The sequence below is a fragment of the Callorhinus ursinus genome, unplaced genomic scaffold (genome assembly GCF_003265705.2).
Source record: "Callorhinus ursinus isolate GAN/ISIS: 27379988/994484 unplaced genomic scaffold, GSC_fseal_2.0 scaffold19, whole genome shotgun sequence".
Classification (NCBI taxonomy): Eukaryota; Metazoa; Chordata; class Mammalia; order Carnivora; family Otariidae; genus Callorhinus; species Callorhinus ursinus.
In genome coordinates, this window is record NW_027397081.1 from 15,153,358 (window position 1) to 15,170,301 (window position 16,944).

Consider the following 16,944-nt stretch of genomic DNA (forward strand, 5'->3'; position numbering starts at 1 on the left):
GCTACACTGCAGTGAGAGACACCTGAGGTTGAGGTCCCCTGCAGAGCCATGGGTGCCTGGGAGCGGGGAGGGGGGAGCTTCAAGGCTAGAGTGCTGTGGATGAGAGAGGGGTCACAGATGCGGAGCACGATTGCACCGTCCCTCCTTCACTTCATGGGCCCCGAGAGGTATCTGGCTGGGGCTGTTTATGGGGACGGATGAAGTGGCAGTCACTTGGAGCACTCACAACTGGGCCTGGGCGCTCAAGGGCAGGCAGCGGCTCACCTGGCTGGGAAGACCCGGGGGGGGGGGGGCTGCCTGAGAGCACCTTGGAGCTGGGGCCAGCATGAGGACGACCGTGTCCCAGGTCTGTCTGGCCTGGTGTACACAGGCCGAGCACAGCTTTGCGGGAACCTGGGATCCCTAGCTGCCTGTGGGTCTGGTTTCCAGCCCAGTCTAGGTCAGTGCCCACCTGTCTGCATGCTAGGCTGTGTTTATCTGTGTGTGTGCTGGCGTGCGTCCGTGCATGCCAGGACCTGCCTGTTAATGTAAGCACAGCACATATGTTGTGTCCTCGTGGGTCAGGGCTGGTGTGTGTGGGGTGGGGGGTGGGGGTCCTGTGTACCCTTGTGTCTGTAGATCTCTGTGGGTCCGAGTCAGCATGAGCACCCGAGTGTTTATCAGTGTCTCGTTGTGGTCTTTAGCCTGCTCACCAGTTTGTGTCGCTGGGTGTCCACAAGGAAGCCCCCTTGGGGACAGAACGAAAGGGGAAAGGAAACTGGGAGATGGGAGGGGCTAGCCATGTGGGCAGGTGGCACAGTGGCTTTGGTTCGTCCTGCTTACTCCTGGGACACCCTCCTTCCCTTTGCTTCCGCAGGCCTTGGGTTTGGGGCTCTCCTGACTTCCTTCTGAGCTCCGAGTACCTGGTGTCCTAGCTCTCCGTCCTGGTAGCACGCCGCGCCTGGCTCCAGGTCTGCTGGGACCCGGCCTCCCTCGCCCACTCTCACGCGCTGCTCTGTGCACCCTCCCCAGGAACGCCAGCGCCTGGAGACCATTCTGAACCTGTGTGCTGAGTACAGCCGGGCCGACGGGGGGCCCGAGGCCGGGGAGCTGCCCAGCATTGGGGAGGCCACCGCAGCCTTGGCACTGGCAGCCCGGAGGCCCTCACGGGGCCTTTCAGGCGCCACTGGGGCCTCTGGGCGGAGCGCTGAGGAGCCTGGAGGTGCCCCCCAGCGCCTGTGGGAGTGCGTGGACCGCTCCGACGAGGAGAACCTCAGGGAGGAGTGCAGCAGCACTGAGAGCACCCAGCAGGAGGTGGGGCGGGGTGGGGGGTGCCTGGCGAGAGGGGCTGGGGGGCAGAGGAGGCCGGTGTGGCAGGGGCCGAGGTCCAGGGAGGGGGAGGTCACCGAAGGGGCAGGTTTGGGAAGAGACGGGATGAGAGGTGTTGATGCGGTCCCCAGGCTATGGATACGCTTTCTTTTTTTTTTTTTTTTTAAGATTTTATTTATTTATTTGAGAGAGAGAGAATGAGAGATAGCACGAGAGGGAAGAGGGTCAGAGGGAGAAGCAGACTCCCTGCTCAGCAGGAAGCCCGATGTGGGACTCCATCCCGGGACTCCAGGATCATGACCTGAGCCGAAGGCAGTCGCTCAACCAACTGAGCCACCCAGGCGCCCTGGATACGCTTTCTGCCCGGCCTTGCCGTGGGGCCTCCTCCGGGCCTGGAGCTCAGGGGTGAACTGCCATTGCCTTTGGCTGAGCTGGTTTTGCTTTCCTTGCGGGGAGGGGAGTTGGCCTCCTCTCTCCGTCTAGCTACCCCTTCCAAGTGCCCTGAGGAATGGGGGCTCCATTCTCTGAGTCTGATCATGGAAGGCTCCAGGCGCCCCCAGCTGATGGCTTCTCTCCCCCTGCAGCATGAAGATGCACCTGGCGCCAAGCTCCAGGCCGAGGCACTGGCCCTGGAAGAGGAGCGGGCTCAGGTGCTGGGGCGCGTGGAGCAGCTCAAGGTCCGCGTGAAGGAGCTGGAACAGCAGCTGCAGGAGTCGGCCCGGGAGGTGAGCCATGGGGGCCCTGGCTGCACTCTTTCCCCCGCCGAGGCAAGGCCTCTGGAGCGGCCTGAGTCCATCTGCCTTGACTGGCCCTCCTGTGGCCCTGGTGTCGCCCCCAGGCTGAAATGGAGCGGGCGTTGCTGCAGGGGGAGAGGGAGGCAGAGCGGGTGCTACTGCAGAAGGAGCAGAAGGCAATGGACCAGCTGCAGGAGAAGTTGGTGACCTTGGAGACCGGCATCCAGAAGGAGAGGGACAAGGTAACGCACAGCTGGCCTGGCCCAGGCTGGCTACCGGTGGCCTGGGGGAGGGGCAGTGCCTCCTCTAGGCCTCTCACCCCTTCCCTCGTCAGCCATCCTTCAGACCCGGCGGTTCCTGTGTCGCCCAGGGGCAGGGGGCCTTGTCCTCTGTGGAAGGTACCAGCTTGAAGGGCACTGTCAGGGCCTGGGCTGGGGTCTGGGGTCTCCTCTGTCTGGGTCTCTGTGCTACCTCTGGGTGCCAGCCATTCCCGGTCCTTCGTGGCCCTTCTAGGCAGTGCCAAAACCGCTTCCTGGGCAGTGAGCACAGCCTGAGGGCCTGGGGAAATGGGGAAGTGGTTCGGGATTGGGTCCCTCCAACGAGAGAATGTCTCCTGCCCGGCGTGCCTCCGGTGCTCAGGATGTGATCTCTGGGAGACGGCCCTCACGTCTCTGCTTCCCCTGAGCCTTCAGGATCTGCAGCCTCCCATCCCAGGTGGTCCCAGCTTCTGCCCCCGCCCTTTTCAGATCCCGTGCCAGCCTGCAGGGGGCGCTCCGTCCCACAGGAGCCGAGCCCGCCAGGCCCGAGATGCCCAACAACGTGCCAGAAGCTCTGGAGTGTGGAGCGGGGCCACCTCTTTCTGGACTTATGACAGTATTTTTTCCAAGAATTAAATTTCCTTCTGAATTTTTTGAGAGCGTCTTCCTCCTGTCCCAATTTTGAGAGTCTTAAAAATTCTTTGACGTCCCTGCATTTTTTTTTTTTTTTTTTTTTTTTTGGAGCTTTGGCTCTGGCCCCTAAAACCACACTCCCAAATTCTGTGCCAAATTAACTCCACGCTTACCAACCAGGCCTGCACTAATGCCCCCTCTAATCACTGTCCTGGGCTCTCCGCATGCCCCTAACTGCCAGTGCCACCCAGGCAGGGCTGAGCCACGCCTGCTTTTGTACTAACTCCAGGGGCAACCGCCGTGCCCTTGACCTCTCCCTGTCTAATTCTGCCTCCTTCCTTTCTTGGTGTGGGACCCCAGGGTTTTGATCAGAAAGGAATGGACAGGGGGCACAGCTCAACTTTACTCAATGGTGCATTGGCAGGAGGGGTAAAGGTTGGGGGAAATGCCTAGCCGGGGAGCTTCTCAGCCTGAAGAGCGCCCCCCATTTGGAAGAGTCCTGGGTGCTACCTCCATACAGCAGGGAGAAGCCGGCTGTCCTCTAGCCATCTGCCTCCCTTCCCTCTCTTGCTTTCGGAGCTGAGGGGTCTGGAGGTGCAGCTGGGGAGGCATGGCCTGGGGAGGGTTTGGACGGGTTCTCTCTGCCACACTGTGGCTGCCCTTCCCAGCTTCCGCCCTGGGGTTTCCCAAGCTCAAATACCCCAGCCGGAGGGTGGGAATGTGTAGGCCTCTTCCCTTCTCCCACCCCTGAGCCATCGGGAACGTAGGGTGTTGTAAAGGCTGAGTCCAATGAGGGGGAGGTTCTTGGACCCCAGGAACTGGCCTGATTGGGTCCTCCTCTCCCTGGATGGGGGAGAGTGGGTCGGGGGAGGGCGGGGCAGGATTCCACATAGGGATTTACTTCAAGTAAGCTCAGCATTTCAGAGGGAAGCTGCCTAACTTCCTTTCTCACTGACCTGGCATCGCCTGGAAGTCAGGACTGTGCCTTCTCTCTGAGCCCAGTTATTTGAGGTGGTGGTGGGGGGTGGGGGTGGTGGCCGTGGGGAAGGTTCACTCGGCTTTCCTCCCCAGCCCACAGCCCCACTCTGGTTTTGGAATCAGTAATCATAGTTTCTCCTCTGCCTGTCCTTCGGAGGGGTGACTCACCAGCTCCTCCCCTCGTCCCCCTTCCCGCCCTTGGAGGTGTCATCTCGCCCCAGACAGAGCTATCCACCTCCTCTCTGTACCCACTCCTGGGGCTCCTGTTGCCACGGTAACGGCCGAACTAATTGCAACCCTCTTCTGCTGGAGTTCAGCCTGCAGCACCAGCCCCCCACCTCCACGCCGGGCAGGAGGGAGGGAGGCCCCGGGAGTCGGGCTGGGGTCCCGCCGCTGCACTGACTGCCCGGAGCTTTGACATCTCCAGCTTTGAGTCACTCCCAGCCCCTGCACTTAACCCTCCGCCGGCTCTACCCTTTGCCCCAGGGCGAAATGTTGGTCTCCAGGCGGTGGAAGAGGGGGAGAAGCAGGGACCAGAGGCTGGGCGTCTGTGATGGGGAAGCAGCTTCGGCCTTGATGGGTTTGGAGAGAAGACAGAGGGCTTTTCTTAGGACCTCCCCAAACAGTTTCTAGTCCAGGGGACTCCAAGAGACCAAAATTTCTGCCCGAGAGCCGCCCGTCTGGCTGTCGGACACGGCCCCCTGCACCTGCGAGTGTCCTGCGCCTCTCCCGTGCTTCACCCCTCCCACACGCCTTCCCCCCTCTCTTCCTCTCTCTCCTGCTTATCCTCCTTTGTTCTTCCTCGGCTTCTTCCCCCCACCGCCCTGCCGCTCCCCGGCTCTGGCTCTTTCCCTCCCTGGCCGCCCCCCCCCATGGCTGCCGCTGCCCGCGGGCCAGAGTTGAGGAGTGTGTGTTCTGTTTCTCCCCTGTGCCCGCCCTCCCCCCCCCCTCCCGCCGACCAGGAGAGGGCGGAGCTGGCCACGGGACGGAGGCACCTGGAGGCCCGCCAGGCGCTCTACGCCGAGCTCCAGACGCAGCTCGATAACTGCCCCGAGTCAGTGCGGGAACAGTTACAGGAGCAGCTGAGAAGGGTCAGTTTCACCAGCCCCCCTTCCCTGGCCCCCGAGGGCCACCCACCCAGAAGAGAGGAGAGCGGTGGGACGGGACCACCTGGGCCCTGCAGTACCTGCCGGACACCAGGGTCGGTGCTGTGGCTTGGAGGGGACTGGGAAGGATGGGGGGAGCGCTTTTCTCCTTTCTGCTACTCCAGGCACTGATGCCCCGAGCAAGGGGCAAAGCCAAGCAGAGGAAAGGGGGTTGGGCGGGGGCAGGTCCCTTCCCTGATTTCCCTGGGGCCAGCCCTCAGAACTCCCCTGCCCCCCGCTCTGTGGCCTGGCCTTCCAGGCCCGGAGTGGTACCGAGCACCACCTGACCCCCTCTGTCACTGTCGTTCAAGGAGGCCGAGGCCCTGGAGACGGAGACAAAGCTGTTTGAGGACTTGGAGTTCCAGCAGCTGGAGCGGGAGAGCCGCGTGGAGGAGGAGCGGGAGCTGACTGGCCAGGGGCTGCTCCGGAGCAAGGCCGAGCTGCTCCGCAGCATCACCAAGAGGAAGGTGTGCGCCGCCCCATCCCCTGCCCAGAGCCAGAGGGGAGGTTGGAGGCCAATGAGTTGGATCCCAGCTGATGACCCCCTAAAAGCTAACTTTACCTTTCTGAGCCTCAGTTTCCCTCTCTGCAAACCAAGAACAGCCTGTCGAGAGAATGAAGCAGGACGGTGTGTGTGAGGACAGCCTGGGCCCCGAGGGTAGTCTGAGGGCGCTTGGGCGGACGGCAGGCGCTGTTAGTGAGTGTGGGCTCCCAGTGGAGAGTGGACGGGGCCCCCGTTCGGAGCCGGCCCGGGTGGGCAGAGAAATGAAAGGTCGAGATGGGGGAGGAGGAGGCTGGGGGGAGGCTTGCTGCTCTTGTAGATCTGTCTGTCTGGTGGACGTGCTGGGAAACATACAAGGTGCTGAGGTCTGGATATCGAGCCAACCGGTGGTCCTAGAAAGGGCATCCCCTAGGCTCCAGCTGTGGCTCAGCCTTAGCTGAGCCAGAAAACAAGGGGATTGTGTATGGTATCCTCACCAGTTCTGGAGCTCCAGATGCGGTGATCCTCTGCTCCTGATCTCAGCCAGCCCAGGATAGGGTGTGTGTGTGTGTGTGTGTGTATGTGAAGGTGGGGAGTACATTTGGGAGGAGGCTTGTGTTAAGTCGGGGAGGAGAAGGGGGAGGATGGTCCAGCAGCTCATGTGCCTGAGACGGCTGGAGTGAGTGGGTGGGAGGTAAGGGCAGTGAGATCGGGGGAGGGGTGTTGAAAATGGTGGCTGGGGTCTCGAGGGCTAGCCTGAGTCTGGTGCTATGTGGGGAGCTGCTGGCCCTCCCCCTGCGTCTGGATCCCTTGCCCCTCTCCCTCAGTTTCTCTGCCTTACAAATGCATCCGCTTCCAGATGCGAGACAGATGGAAGGAAGGAAGCAAGCTAGCATTGCCCAAGCACGTGGTGTGTGCCAGGAGGCTTGCTTGGGTTATCTTATGCCAACCTTACAACGCTCTCACAGGCCAGTGCTCTTATCCTCATTTTATAGACAAGGAAACGAGGGCTCAGAGAAGCTACGTATCTGCCCCACACCTCTCAGCTTACAAGCTTCAGCGTCAGCATTGGACCCCAGGCCCGCCTGGCCCCAAAGTATCTGTTCCTTATGCTGTACTGCCCTGGGGCCAGGGGCTGGCACTTCTCCAGCCTCTTCCTCTTCCCTTTGGAGAGGATGCAGCCGGGAGCCCTAGATCAGCTCATCCCATCCCTTTGAGGTCCTGGTGGGTGTAAGCTCCAGGGAGTTTGGGAGGGGTCAGCAGGATTCGACCCCTGTTGTCTCCTCCCCATGCCCACCCTGGCTGCTAGGAACCGAGCTGAGCCACTGGGACCCTGGGGGTCTCATTCTTTCCCTTGCCTTCTCCTGAGCCTGTTCAGCCTCCCCTCCTCCCTCAGCTCCCAGTGTCCCACCCGTGCCAGGCTGCATCTGCCCTGGTGTCTGGTGCTCCCGTCTCCACTGTGATCCAGAGTGGTTCAGAGTACTGGTTTTGGAGTCCCAACAGATTTGGTTCTAATCCCAGCTCTAGCACTCATTAGCTCCTAAATATGTCAGGTTTTTTATTAAGATTTTATTTATTTATTTATTTGAGAAAGAGTGTGGGTGCGTGTGTGCTCAAGTGAGGGGAGGGGCAAAGGGAGAGGGAGAAGCAGACTCCCCGCTGAGCAGGGAACCTCACATGGGGCTTGATCCCAGGACCCTGAGATCATGACCTGAGCCAAAGGCTCAACTGAGCCACCCAGGTGCCCCATGTCAGTGTTCTTATCTGTAAAATGGGCACAAAGGCACCTGCCTCAAAAGAGGATTAAATGAGGTAACAAATGCAAAGCATTTAGCGCAGTTTTTGAGTACTAACAGGTTCTCAATAAACAGCAGATTTTGCTGTGGGGATTACCCCTTGGGCTGACCCCAGATCTAGGACAGCTCCCTTCTTCCCTCCCTCCTTGCTCACGTCTTACTCTCTTAAAGGTGGTGGTTTAAGGCCACTTCTTTCAGGAAGCCCTCCTGGGATTAACCCAGCCCATTTTCCCCCCCATCCCCCATCCTTCTCTCTCACGTTATTCTCTTTTCATTTCCTTTTAGCCCATGGTTGTTGAGCCAGGCACTGTGCTAAGCTCTACTGGGGAAATGAAGGCAGAATCTAAGACACTGACCCTGCCCTTGGATGGGACAGCCTGGGTTGGGTGGTGATGGAGACACATGTTCACAAGTACCAGTAGTATGAGGCAGAGGGCGCTACAGAGTCATCTGAGCACAGAGGGAGGAGCAGAGAAATGAGTGGTGATTGAGGAAGGTGTTGGGAGAGAAAGTAGCGCTCGGTCAGGCCTTGGAGGATAAGTGAGCCCTCGGTGGTGGAAGGTCGGGGGCCGCTCTCCCCGGCTAAGGGGGGCGGTGTTAGAAAGGCCTGAGAGCGTGCAGCTTCGCAGCTTGCTGTACCCCGCGGCCAGACTCCGGGGACTCGGTGGAGGCCCCGTTCCAGGAGCCCTCAAATGCCGGCCTCAGAGTCCCTGCTCTGGCCTGTGAGTAGTGGGGAGTCACTTGAAGATTTTGAGGAGAGGAGTCATCTAACCTTACTGGTGAATTTTTAAAAAATTATTCAAGTAATGTGTATATATTTTTGGAAGGGTTCGAAAATTCAGATAAGCAAACAAAAACAAACCTCCAAGGCCATTTTAAGAAGGTATCTGTGGCAGTGTGGAGCCCACCAGACAGTCGAGAGAGTGGGAGCGGGAGGCTGGTGAGGAGGTCCCGGCCGGGAAGGCAGCAGACTTGGCGGGGGGGCCGGGGCAGGTGGGGAACTCTTCACTGCGCCCCGGGTTCTGGACTCGCTGACAGCAGGGCACAGGAGTTGCTGGTTGAGGGAGGGCTGAGGGGAGAGCTGACCGTAGTTGCCTGTTTTCCCCCGGGGTGAGTGGAAGCCAAGCAGAGGGGCTGGTTGATGCCTTCCGCCCAAGCCACGGGTCTCCCCGTGGGCTCAGCCCTGTTGTCTCCCAGGCCTGACCGACTGGCTCCCCTCTCCTCCAGGAGCGCCTGGCAATCCTGGACAGCCAGGCAGGGCAGATCCGGGCCCAGGCCGTGCAAGAGTCAGAGCGCCTGGCAAGGGACAAGAACGCTTCCCTGCAGCTGCTGCAGAAGGTAGCCCAGGCGGGGTGGGCTGGGGCGCGATGGTGGGAGACGTGTGTGGAGGCCAGGCGGGACCCCCTTCCCTTGGTCTTCCCTCGTGCCGACTCGGCCCCTTGGGGCTTGCAGGAGAAGGAGAGACTGACTGTGCTGGAGGGGAGATACCACTCACTCACAGGAGGCCGGCCCTTCCCGAAGACCACATCCACCCTCAGAGAGGTAATGAACGTGCTGGGCTCGGCCCTAGCTTCAGGCCCAGCGGGTCTCTCGGGAGGCTCTGGAGCCACATGGGGCACCTTCGCCGCTGAGGTTGAGTATGGGGACATTTTCCCGAACTGGAGAGGTCTGAGTAGGAATGGCCCTGACGTCTGGGATTTGAGCCTCTGTGGCCACCAGCTGCTGCTTTTCAGATACCTTTCTGGCTTGGAGGAGCTTACTGATGCTGCCATTTTGGGTATTTAAATACATCTGGGGGTCTCAGGACGCATGAGTGGGGAGGACAGACAGCTCGGAGGTTTGGTAAGGGCTAGGGCTGGGTAGACTCCCTTTGAGGGGGAGCACAGGAATCTAGGGGTCCTGAGCTTGGAGCTCCTTGGGCTTCAGTCTAGAGCAAGGCTCTTGGCTGAGAAGTGGGCTCTGACGTCCCTTAAGGCGTTCTTTCCCGAGTCTTTGCATGCCTGGGGTGTAAGGTCCAACCAGGATGTGCCCCAGTTCCCAAGCTCTTTACCTGCCTCACTGCACAAGCAACTGAGGCCCGGGGCGGGGTGGCTGGGCTGCGTGAGGGGAGAGGCCCCTCACCATGTACCCTCTCTGTAGGCTGAACTGCTCATCTCCGAGTCCTCAGAGATGGGGCTGGGATCTGCGACTCTGGTCCCTTTCCCAGGGTCTTCTGAGCCTGGGGCCTCCTCTGTCCCCCTAACCCCACCTGCTTCCACTCAGCTCAGCCCCAAAGCACAAGAGGTAATCACAGCTAACTGCCTGCCCTGCTGTGCCCACTGCCTGCCTGCTTGCTGAGCTCCCGCCTACAGCTTCCCCCACGGGCCCAGCTGAAGGGCGTGTGGCCATTACCCTTTGGCCAGAGTTTGTGAGAGTGTGAGTGCGTGTGCCATCCTGCTGTTCCTGAGAGGGCCTGTGCAGCCCGTGCAAAACCAGAGCACCGATTTGCGTATTACTTTGCACATGTTCTGCATGCCATTCATCAGTTCTCACAACCCACTGGATCCTCTAGCTCATTTTCTTTTTCCCTGACCCCTGGAGGACAGTTGCCCTCTGGAGCTAGGCCAGGCTGGGGCTCCCTCTGGATAGGGGAGGCTTAGGCTCCTGTGTACTCAGCAGGATTCTGGATGCCTGCCATGCCTGGGACACCTAGATAAGCTCAGGGGTCTAAGGATATGCTCAGGGACTATGCCAGGCCCTGACCTCCCACCCCACTAGCTAGTGTGCTAGTATCTCTCTCCAAGTACTAACCCATGGGCACTGGGCCCATTTTTCCTCTTGGGCTTTGAGCTGTTCCCTGCTAAGGTCTCTCTCTCAAAGCCCGTCTAGCTCACCCCCTAGGGTGTTTCCATCCCACCCCTTCCAGCTCCTGCCCCAGCAGATGGGGTGCGAGGAGATGCTCGGGAATGGTGGCTGGTACTCCATGGATGCATGTGTGTGTGCCCCACTGGGGATGCCCAAGGTGTCGGAGACAGAAGGGTTGTCTGGGAGCCGGGTCCTGATCCTCAGTGGACTCTTGGAAGGCCTTCCCTCGGCTTCTCCTGTCCCCAGCCCAGAGCAAACCCATGGGTGGGCCTTTAGGGTCTGCCTGGATGATGGCAAGGCAGCTTCAAAAGGTAGAGGTCAAGAAGAGCCTTCAGACAGTTCTGCCTGCCCTTTTCTGGTCCCCCCCCCAACCTCTGCCCAACAGCTGTCTCCGGCCACGGTGGGCAGCTGAGCTCCCCACCCCTGCTCTGGATCTTGTATTGAATGGAGTGCTGGCCCTAAGGCATGGAGTTTGGGTGTTGGGTACCTGGTTGTACCCTGTTAACCTCCTTCTCTGCCCATCCCTCCCCCTCCCACCGGGCACCCTAGGAGTATGTGAGCCTGGCAGAGGTTCTCCAGCTGTGCTTCCGCTTGGACCCCCATGCTTCTGCCACCTCCCCCAGCGTGCTCGCCCAGGCCCTGCCTGACAGTGAGGTACCAGCCACGGAGGGAGCCCACCTGGGCCCCCTCGTGGGTGCCCAGATGGTGCCTCAGGCCTGGGTGGGGCTTGGGGGACAACAGGGTCTGTCTTCAGTGGTGAGGGAGAAGAGCAGCGGGCATAAGGGCGGTGGGGACTGGTTTCTTCTCTTCTCGGGGGCCTCGGGAGCTTCAGCTCCTGACGGCTCAGCGAGGGGCAGGCGTTCTGCTGTGGCGCCAGGGCGTCCTACTGAGAGGACTCGCCTTCCCGGGCTATGCAAGGCTCTGCTGCTCTTCGCTTCCTAGGATTACCCTTCCCTTGCCCATGGGCAGGGTCATCTCGTGCGTCGCAGTTCCATTAACCTCTTGTATTCCCTCCTGCATCCTGGCCTTCCCCCAAGTACGTGACGCTTGAGCAGCTAAAGGCGATGTGGGGCACCTCGCCCGTGCCCACAGCCCCTGCGCCAGGCCTGCCTTTCTGGGCCTCTGCCTCCCGGCACCTGGTTCCCACCACCTGCCTTCCTCCCGTGCTGCCCTCTTCCTCCTCCTCCGCTTCTCTCACGCCTTCACCCAAGGTTGGTGGTCTGTGTGTTCCTGCCACCCCCCCGCCCGCCCACGGCGGGTGTGGCCGTGCGCGTGCGTGTGTGCGTGCGCGCGCGCGCGCGCCGCTCGGGCTTCCCAGCTTCGGAGCTCCAGGCCGGCCCGGGAGTGCTCGGTGCCTGCGGGCGCTGGCCGGCCGGCCGGCATCAGAACTAACAGAGCACGAGTCTCCAGTCTGGGAGTTGTGTCCTGACTGTTCCTCTTTGCGCTCCGCGTGTTCGCAGCAACTGTTCTCTCACTGTTTTTCTCCTCCTTCTCTCTGTGCTGTCCTTTCTCCCTTCCTGCCTTCCCTTCCCCCTCACCTTCCTGCTTCCCCCCTGATCGAGGCCTGCCTTTACTCTTCCACCAACCTTCCCCTCCCCTCCCCTCCCCTCCTCTCCTCTCCCCTCCTGCCTGCTCTCCACGCCTGCTCCCCACGCCCCACTCCAGATGGAGGAGCTGCTTCTCCCTGCAGTAGACTTAGAGCAGTGGTACCAGGAGCTGATGGCCGGGCTGGGGACCGGCCCCGCGGCGGCCTCCCCGCGCTCCTCTCCCCCGCCTCTGCCCGCCAAAGCTTCCCGGCAGCTGCAGGTAACCCCTCTCCCCCTGCCCACCCCTCCCCGAGCCCTGCTCCTCTCTGCTCTGGGTACCTCCTGCTGGTCCAGCAGCCAGACAGCGCCACCTTAGATGGGGGGGTGGGGGAGGGGCGGTCAGTAGAGTCAGGGCAGAAAGGGGCCTCTGGGCCCTGAGGTCTCCTCATGGGCAGCGTCCTGGCCCTTTGGGCAGCTGGAGGGCCAGCCTGTGATCCACGGACGGCATAGAGGATTGCTGGTGCAGGGGAAGGGCCTTCCGGAGGGGGGGGTCAGGGTGGGGTGGGTCTGGTGCCTGGTGCTAGGGCAGACCATGGCTCTGCTCTGGCCCCCGCAGCGCTCAGGCCTGGAGTCTTTCCCTCCTTTGGGGGGGGGGGGGGGGGGGCTGGGCTGATGCCCTCTTGGGCCTCTTGCAGCTGGAACTAGTGTGGCCGGCATTTTGCTCTCCGGGTCTCCCCAGGGGTGACACTCGGGGGCAGTACTGGTGGGACAGACTTTGAAGTAACAGCCATGAGGACGTGCCCAGGCCTCCTCAGCGTTTCCATGGAGGGTACAGGTGACCTCAGCCTGTAGCCAGCTGCTAACCGTGGCATGGGGAAAGGGGTCAGGGCATGCTCCACTGACCTGCGGCTGTGCCCAGGACCCCAGCGCTCAAGATTCCCTCCTGGGGTGCAGGCACCGCACCTCTACGTTTGTGTCTCAGCTCTAATTCCATGTTCCCTTTGGGAGGAGTTCGATTCTTCTAGCACATGAGGCAGCTCTATCTGTACGTGTTTCGATTCACATGATCATCAGCAGTTCTCTCTCTGCTCTTACAGAGCAAACACTGGGGCCCAGAAAAGATAAGTCATCTCCTCAAGGCCCCACGACTAGGAAGTAGCAGAGCCTGTGCAAGGAGTCGGGGTTCTTGACTCCAGACCCCATATTCAGCAAACATGAGGGCTGGGAGGGAGCCTGACAGTTCCTTCGTCTAGCCCTGCTCTCTCCTTTTGCAGATCTAGGGCCCAGAGCTGGGAGGTACATGGCCCAAGGTCACACAGCCTGTTAGTGGCCGAGGCTGGACCAGAAGGAACCCCGGCCTCCCACTGGTCTCCCGCACAGCTCTGTCCAACCAATGTGATGTGAATGCCGCTTCACATGGGTCGATTTTCTGAGACCTTTTCTGAGATCTGGGACCAGGGATTGGTCCAGAGAGGAGCTGCCTGGAAAAGGCTTGGTGGCTGCCAGTAACACCCGTCCGTTGGGTTGGCTCAAGAAGCTCAATGCTGTTGTTGGCCTGGTGCTGGGGTGGGGCCTGGATCACAGTCAGCCTAGGTGACATGGGGGGTGCTGGCTGGTGGGGGGGGGGGGGGATCACCCCAGTGAGGATCTCTTCCCTCCAGGTTTACCGCTCCAAGATGGATGGTGAGGCCACAAGCCCCCTGCCCCGGACCCGCAGTGGCCCCCTCCCCTCTTCCTCTGGCTCTTCTTCCTCTTCCTCCCAGCTCAGCGTGGCTACCCTGGGCCGGAGCCCCTCCCCAAAGGTCTGACGACCGTGGGCATGGCTGGGGTAGGGATGTGGAGGCTGTGCCACTGGGGAGGGGTCAGAGCCGCCCAGGACAGCCTTGGGAGGGGGCGTTCTCCTGAGCCCCAGGTCCCAGTGCTCCATTCCCCCCGCAGAGTGCTCTACTCGCCCAGAACGGGACAGGTAGCCTCCCTCGCAACCTGGCGGCCACGCTGCAAGACATCGAGACCAAGCGCCAGCTGGCCCTGCAGCAGAAGGGTGAGTGGCTGCGGGCCTGCCCCCCCCGCTCTCCCCGGGGGGCCCTGGATATATGCCACCCGCCCCCCCGTGCCACACCTTTCGCAGGGTGTCTTTGCTTTAATGGCGTTCTAGGCAAGCACAGCAAGCATTTAGATTCAATATCTGAAGAAGAGCTTACTGGATGTCTGTCAAGAGACTAAGGGTTGGGGGCCGTGCGATCCTTCCCAGAGAGCTCAGCAAAGAAGGGAGATGCTTGTTGGTCTGAGCTGGGACGGACATTGCCCTGTCTGGAGGCAGGGGGTGCACCTGATGGCCTCCAGAGGTGGTTCCCTAAGATACCGGCTCTGGGGACCCAGGAGTCCTTGTTGCCTGTGTGCCTTTTGGTTGTTTTGAAAGCCCATGTCTGTGCGTCTTCCTCGTCTCATCCCCTCTGTGTCTCTCTACCCTACCCTCTGCCCGGGGCCCCCACACCAGGCGAGTCGCTTCCTGCCGAGCCCCCCCCAGCCGACAACCCAGCAGGTAGAGCGTTGGTCACTGGGGGCATTGCTTTGGTCAGGCAGCCCTGCCTGGGCATCTGCATGATGTATCCTGCGCAGGTCCTCGCTGCCGCCCCCCCCCCCAAGCTGAGCTGGGATGGGGTGTCCCTTGGTCTTGCCCCTCGAGTCGGGCTGGCTCTGCCTCAGCAGTGCTCTGCCTTGTCTCCCCTTCCTCCCTGCTGGTGTTGCTCTTGCTTATGCATCACTGCTGGGGCTGCATGGACACCCTGCTCACGGACCCCCTCCCCCACCCCTTCCCCTCCCCAGCAGGCGGCGGGGGGTGGTGCATGGGCCCTGCCCTGCTCTTCAGGCCATGGTTGTGAGCTGGAGGCACTGCCAGGGCAGGGGCAGTGCCCTGTGGGGCTTAGGATGCAGAAGGAGCGCTGCAGCCGGACGATGTGGCCGTGGCCGGTCGTGCAGGCAACCGAGTGCTGGCAGGGCAGCCAGACCTGGGGCTGGGGGGAGGGGGGGCCGAGGGTTGGGCCCTGTGCTGACCTCTCCCTGCTCCCCTCTTCCCTCTGTGATGCCAGTGTTCCCCAGAGGGCCTGCCGTGACTCTGCCCCCGCCCCTCCCGCAGGGCAGCAGGTGATTGAGGAGCAGCGGCGGCGCCTGGCCGAGTTGAAGCAGAAGGCTGCCGCCGAGGCGCAGTGCCAGTGGGATGCCCTGCACGGGGCGGCCCCCTTCCCGCCGGGCCCCTCCGGCTTCCCCCCGCTCATGCACCACTCCATCCTGCACCACCTGCCGGCCGGCCGGGAGCGCGGGGAGGACAGCGAGCATGCCTACGACACGCTGAGCCTGGAGAGCTCGGACAGCATGGAGACCAGCATCTCCACAGGCGGCAACTCGGCCTGCTCGCCCGACAACATGTCCAGGTACCCTCCCCGGGGGGCCGGCCCTGCCTCTGCCAGCCGCCTCCCGGCCCCCTGATGCCCCCCCCCCCGCTCTCCCCCTCCCCCAGCGCCAGCGGCCTGGACGTGGGCAAGATCGAGGAGATGGAGAAGATGCTGAAAGAAGCGCACGCGGAGAAGAGCCGGCTCATGGAGTCCAGGGTGAGGCAGGCCGGTGCCGGCCGCAGCCCCTCCGCCCCCGGGCTCCTCCAGACCTTCCCTCGAGGAAGAAAGGGTTTTAAAGTCAGTGTTCCTCAAGTGGAGGAGGCCTGGCCACGTGGCAGGTGTCGCAGCTCTTAGGACAAGAGGCGGCGGCACAGTAAGCGCTGTCCACCGTGAATCTGCCCAGCAGCGCCTTCCGGCCTTTGTGTGTTTGCCTCTGTGGGTGTTGGGTGTTGTGGCCGCCACGGGAGCTCCGATTCTGGTCTCCCCGGCGGCAGGTCCTTCCTCTCAGGGATGGCGAGGAAAGGCGGGAACGGGGGCCCAAGGGGTAGGACTAGAGGAGCAGGCAGGTGTCCAGGCCAGAGCAGGGGTGTCGGCGGAGGGGACGTGGGGGGCGCTGGGGGCTGAGGAGCCCGTGCCTGGGGAGGGGGGGGGGGGGTCTGTGTCCACCCTCCGGGCGCTCTGCGTCTCTGCAGGTGGGGGTGGGATTGGGGGGGTGGGAGGCAGCCGCTAGGCCAGCCAGAAAAGAAGACCTCTCAGTCGTACTCCCATCGAAGGAGGGCACATTTACGAGGAGCTCTTGGCAAACAGAAAGGAGACTCTGCTCACTTTTGAGCTGGGAAGAAATGGCAAACAGGAGCTCACGGTGTGAAGGTCGTTACTGTTGATGAGGACATAAAACGTCACTGACGTGCTTTGTGTTTGATGATTTGGTTTAAGGACTTTTAGACTCTTAAGAATGGCTTCTGTGAGTTCATTTTTTCCCCATAAAATTTGAAGTTCGACTACGCATGTTTGTTATTTGGCTTCAAAGGGCCTTAGTGATGATTAGGGAAGGACTACCTGAAAATATTCAGTATCAGGAAAAGTCCCTTAGGTGATGTGTGTGGTAGGAATTCAGGTAAGAAGTGTAAGAGCCTCGTTTATTCGGTGCTTCCGCCCTGCCGGCATCCGTGATGGGCCGTTTATATACACCACCTCGTGTACGTTTCCCTATGATCCCTGAAGGGAGGCGCCCTCAGCCCCATTTTACAGATGAGACGGTGGAGGCCGAGGGGGTTTGAATGTTGTTGTCAGGCTCACAGAGCTCATCCGGCAGAGCCCGGATCCGAGCACTTGAAAGTGTTTAACCCGACTGGGAAGGTGCTTGCAGAGGGTGGGTTTTGGGGGTGATGCTCCCTGGTGCCAGGCTGCCCTCTGAGGTGGGTGCCTCCCACAGCTCTGCCCCAGCTGAGGAGGGGCGGTGGGGGGAAGGGGCGGCAGAGGGCAAAGCCGTGGGCGCCGACCGCTGGCTTTGGGGGCAGGAGCGGGAGATGGAGCTCCGGCGGCAGGCCCTGGAGGAGGAGCGGAGGAGGCGTGAGCAGGTAGAGCGGAGGCTGCAGAGCGAGAGTGCCAGGAGGCAGCAGCTGGTGGAGAAGGAGGTCAAGATGCGGGAGAAACAGTTTTCCCAGGTGTGTGGGCGCTGGGGGTGCTGGGCGGTGGGCTTGAGGGTGGGCCTGGGGAGGGCTGGGGATACCCCGGGCTAGCCCTGGGGGCTGTAAAGCCTCTTCTCCAGAAAAGACTGCTGTTGGCTCAGTACAAGCAGAATTCTGTTTGGGACTTGTTCAGCCCCCAGGAACAGAGATCTGGGCGCG

At 61.4% G+C, this 16,944-nt stretch overlaps 1 protein-coding gene across 3 annotated transcripts in view; it reads left to right on the top strand.

Annotated features, from left to right (window-relative positions):
• Window positions 1-16,944, top strand: part of PHLDB1 (pleckstrin homology like domain family B member 1) — a 47,580-nt gene that overhangs the window by 17,176 nt on the left and 13,460 nt on the right. The window contains exons 7-21 of one of the 3 annotated variants that reach the window (XM_073903829.1): window positions 1,012-1,293; window positions 1,893-2,033; window positions 2,147-2,284; window positions 4,873-5,001; window positions 5,367-5,522; window positions 8,560-8,670; window positions 8,785-8,874; window positions 9,472-9,615; window positions 11,842-11,982; window positions 13,364-13,504; window positions 13,641-13,743; window positions 14,200-14,244; window positions 14,839-15,133; window positions 15,220-15,310; window positions 16,615-16,761. In XM_073903829.1, the coding sequence (XP_073759930.1) occupies window positions 1,012-1,293; window positions 1,893-2,033; window positions 2,147-2,284; window positions 4,873-5,001; window positions 5,367-5,522; window positions 8,560-8,670; window positions 8,785-8,874; window positions 9,472-9,615; window positions 11,842-11,982; window positions 13,364-13,504; window positions 13,641-13,743; window positions 14,200-14,244; window positions 14,839-15,133; window positions 15,220-15,310; window positions 16,615-16,761 (2,154 nt within the window). The remainder of the gene's footprint in view (window positions 1-1,011; window positions 1,294-1,892; window positions 2,034-2,146; window positions 2,285-4,872; window positions 5,002-5,366; window positions 5,523-8,559; window positions 8,671-8,784; window positions 8,875-9,471; window positions 9,616-11,841; window positions 11,983-13,363; window positions 13,505-13,640; window positions 13,744-14,199; window positions 14,245-14,838; window positions 15,134-15,219; window positions 15,311-16,614; window positions 16,762-16,944) is intronic. The other 2 variants (XM_073903830.1, XM_073903831.1) reach the window with 2 other exon arrangements.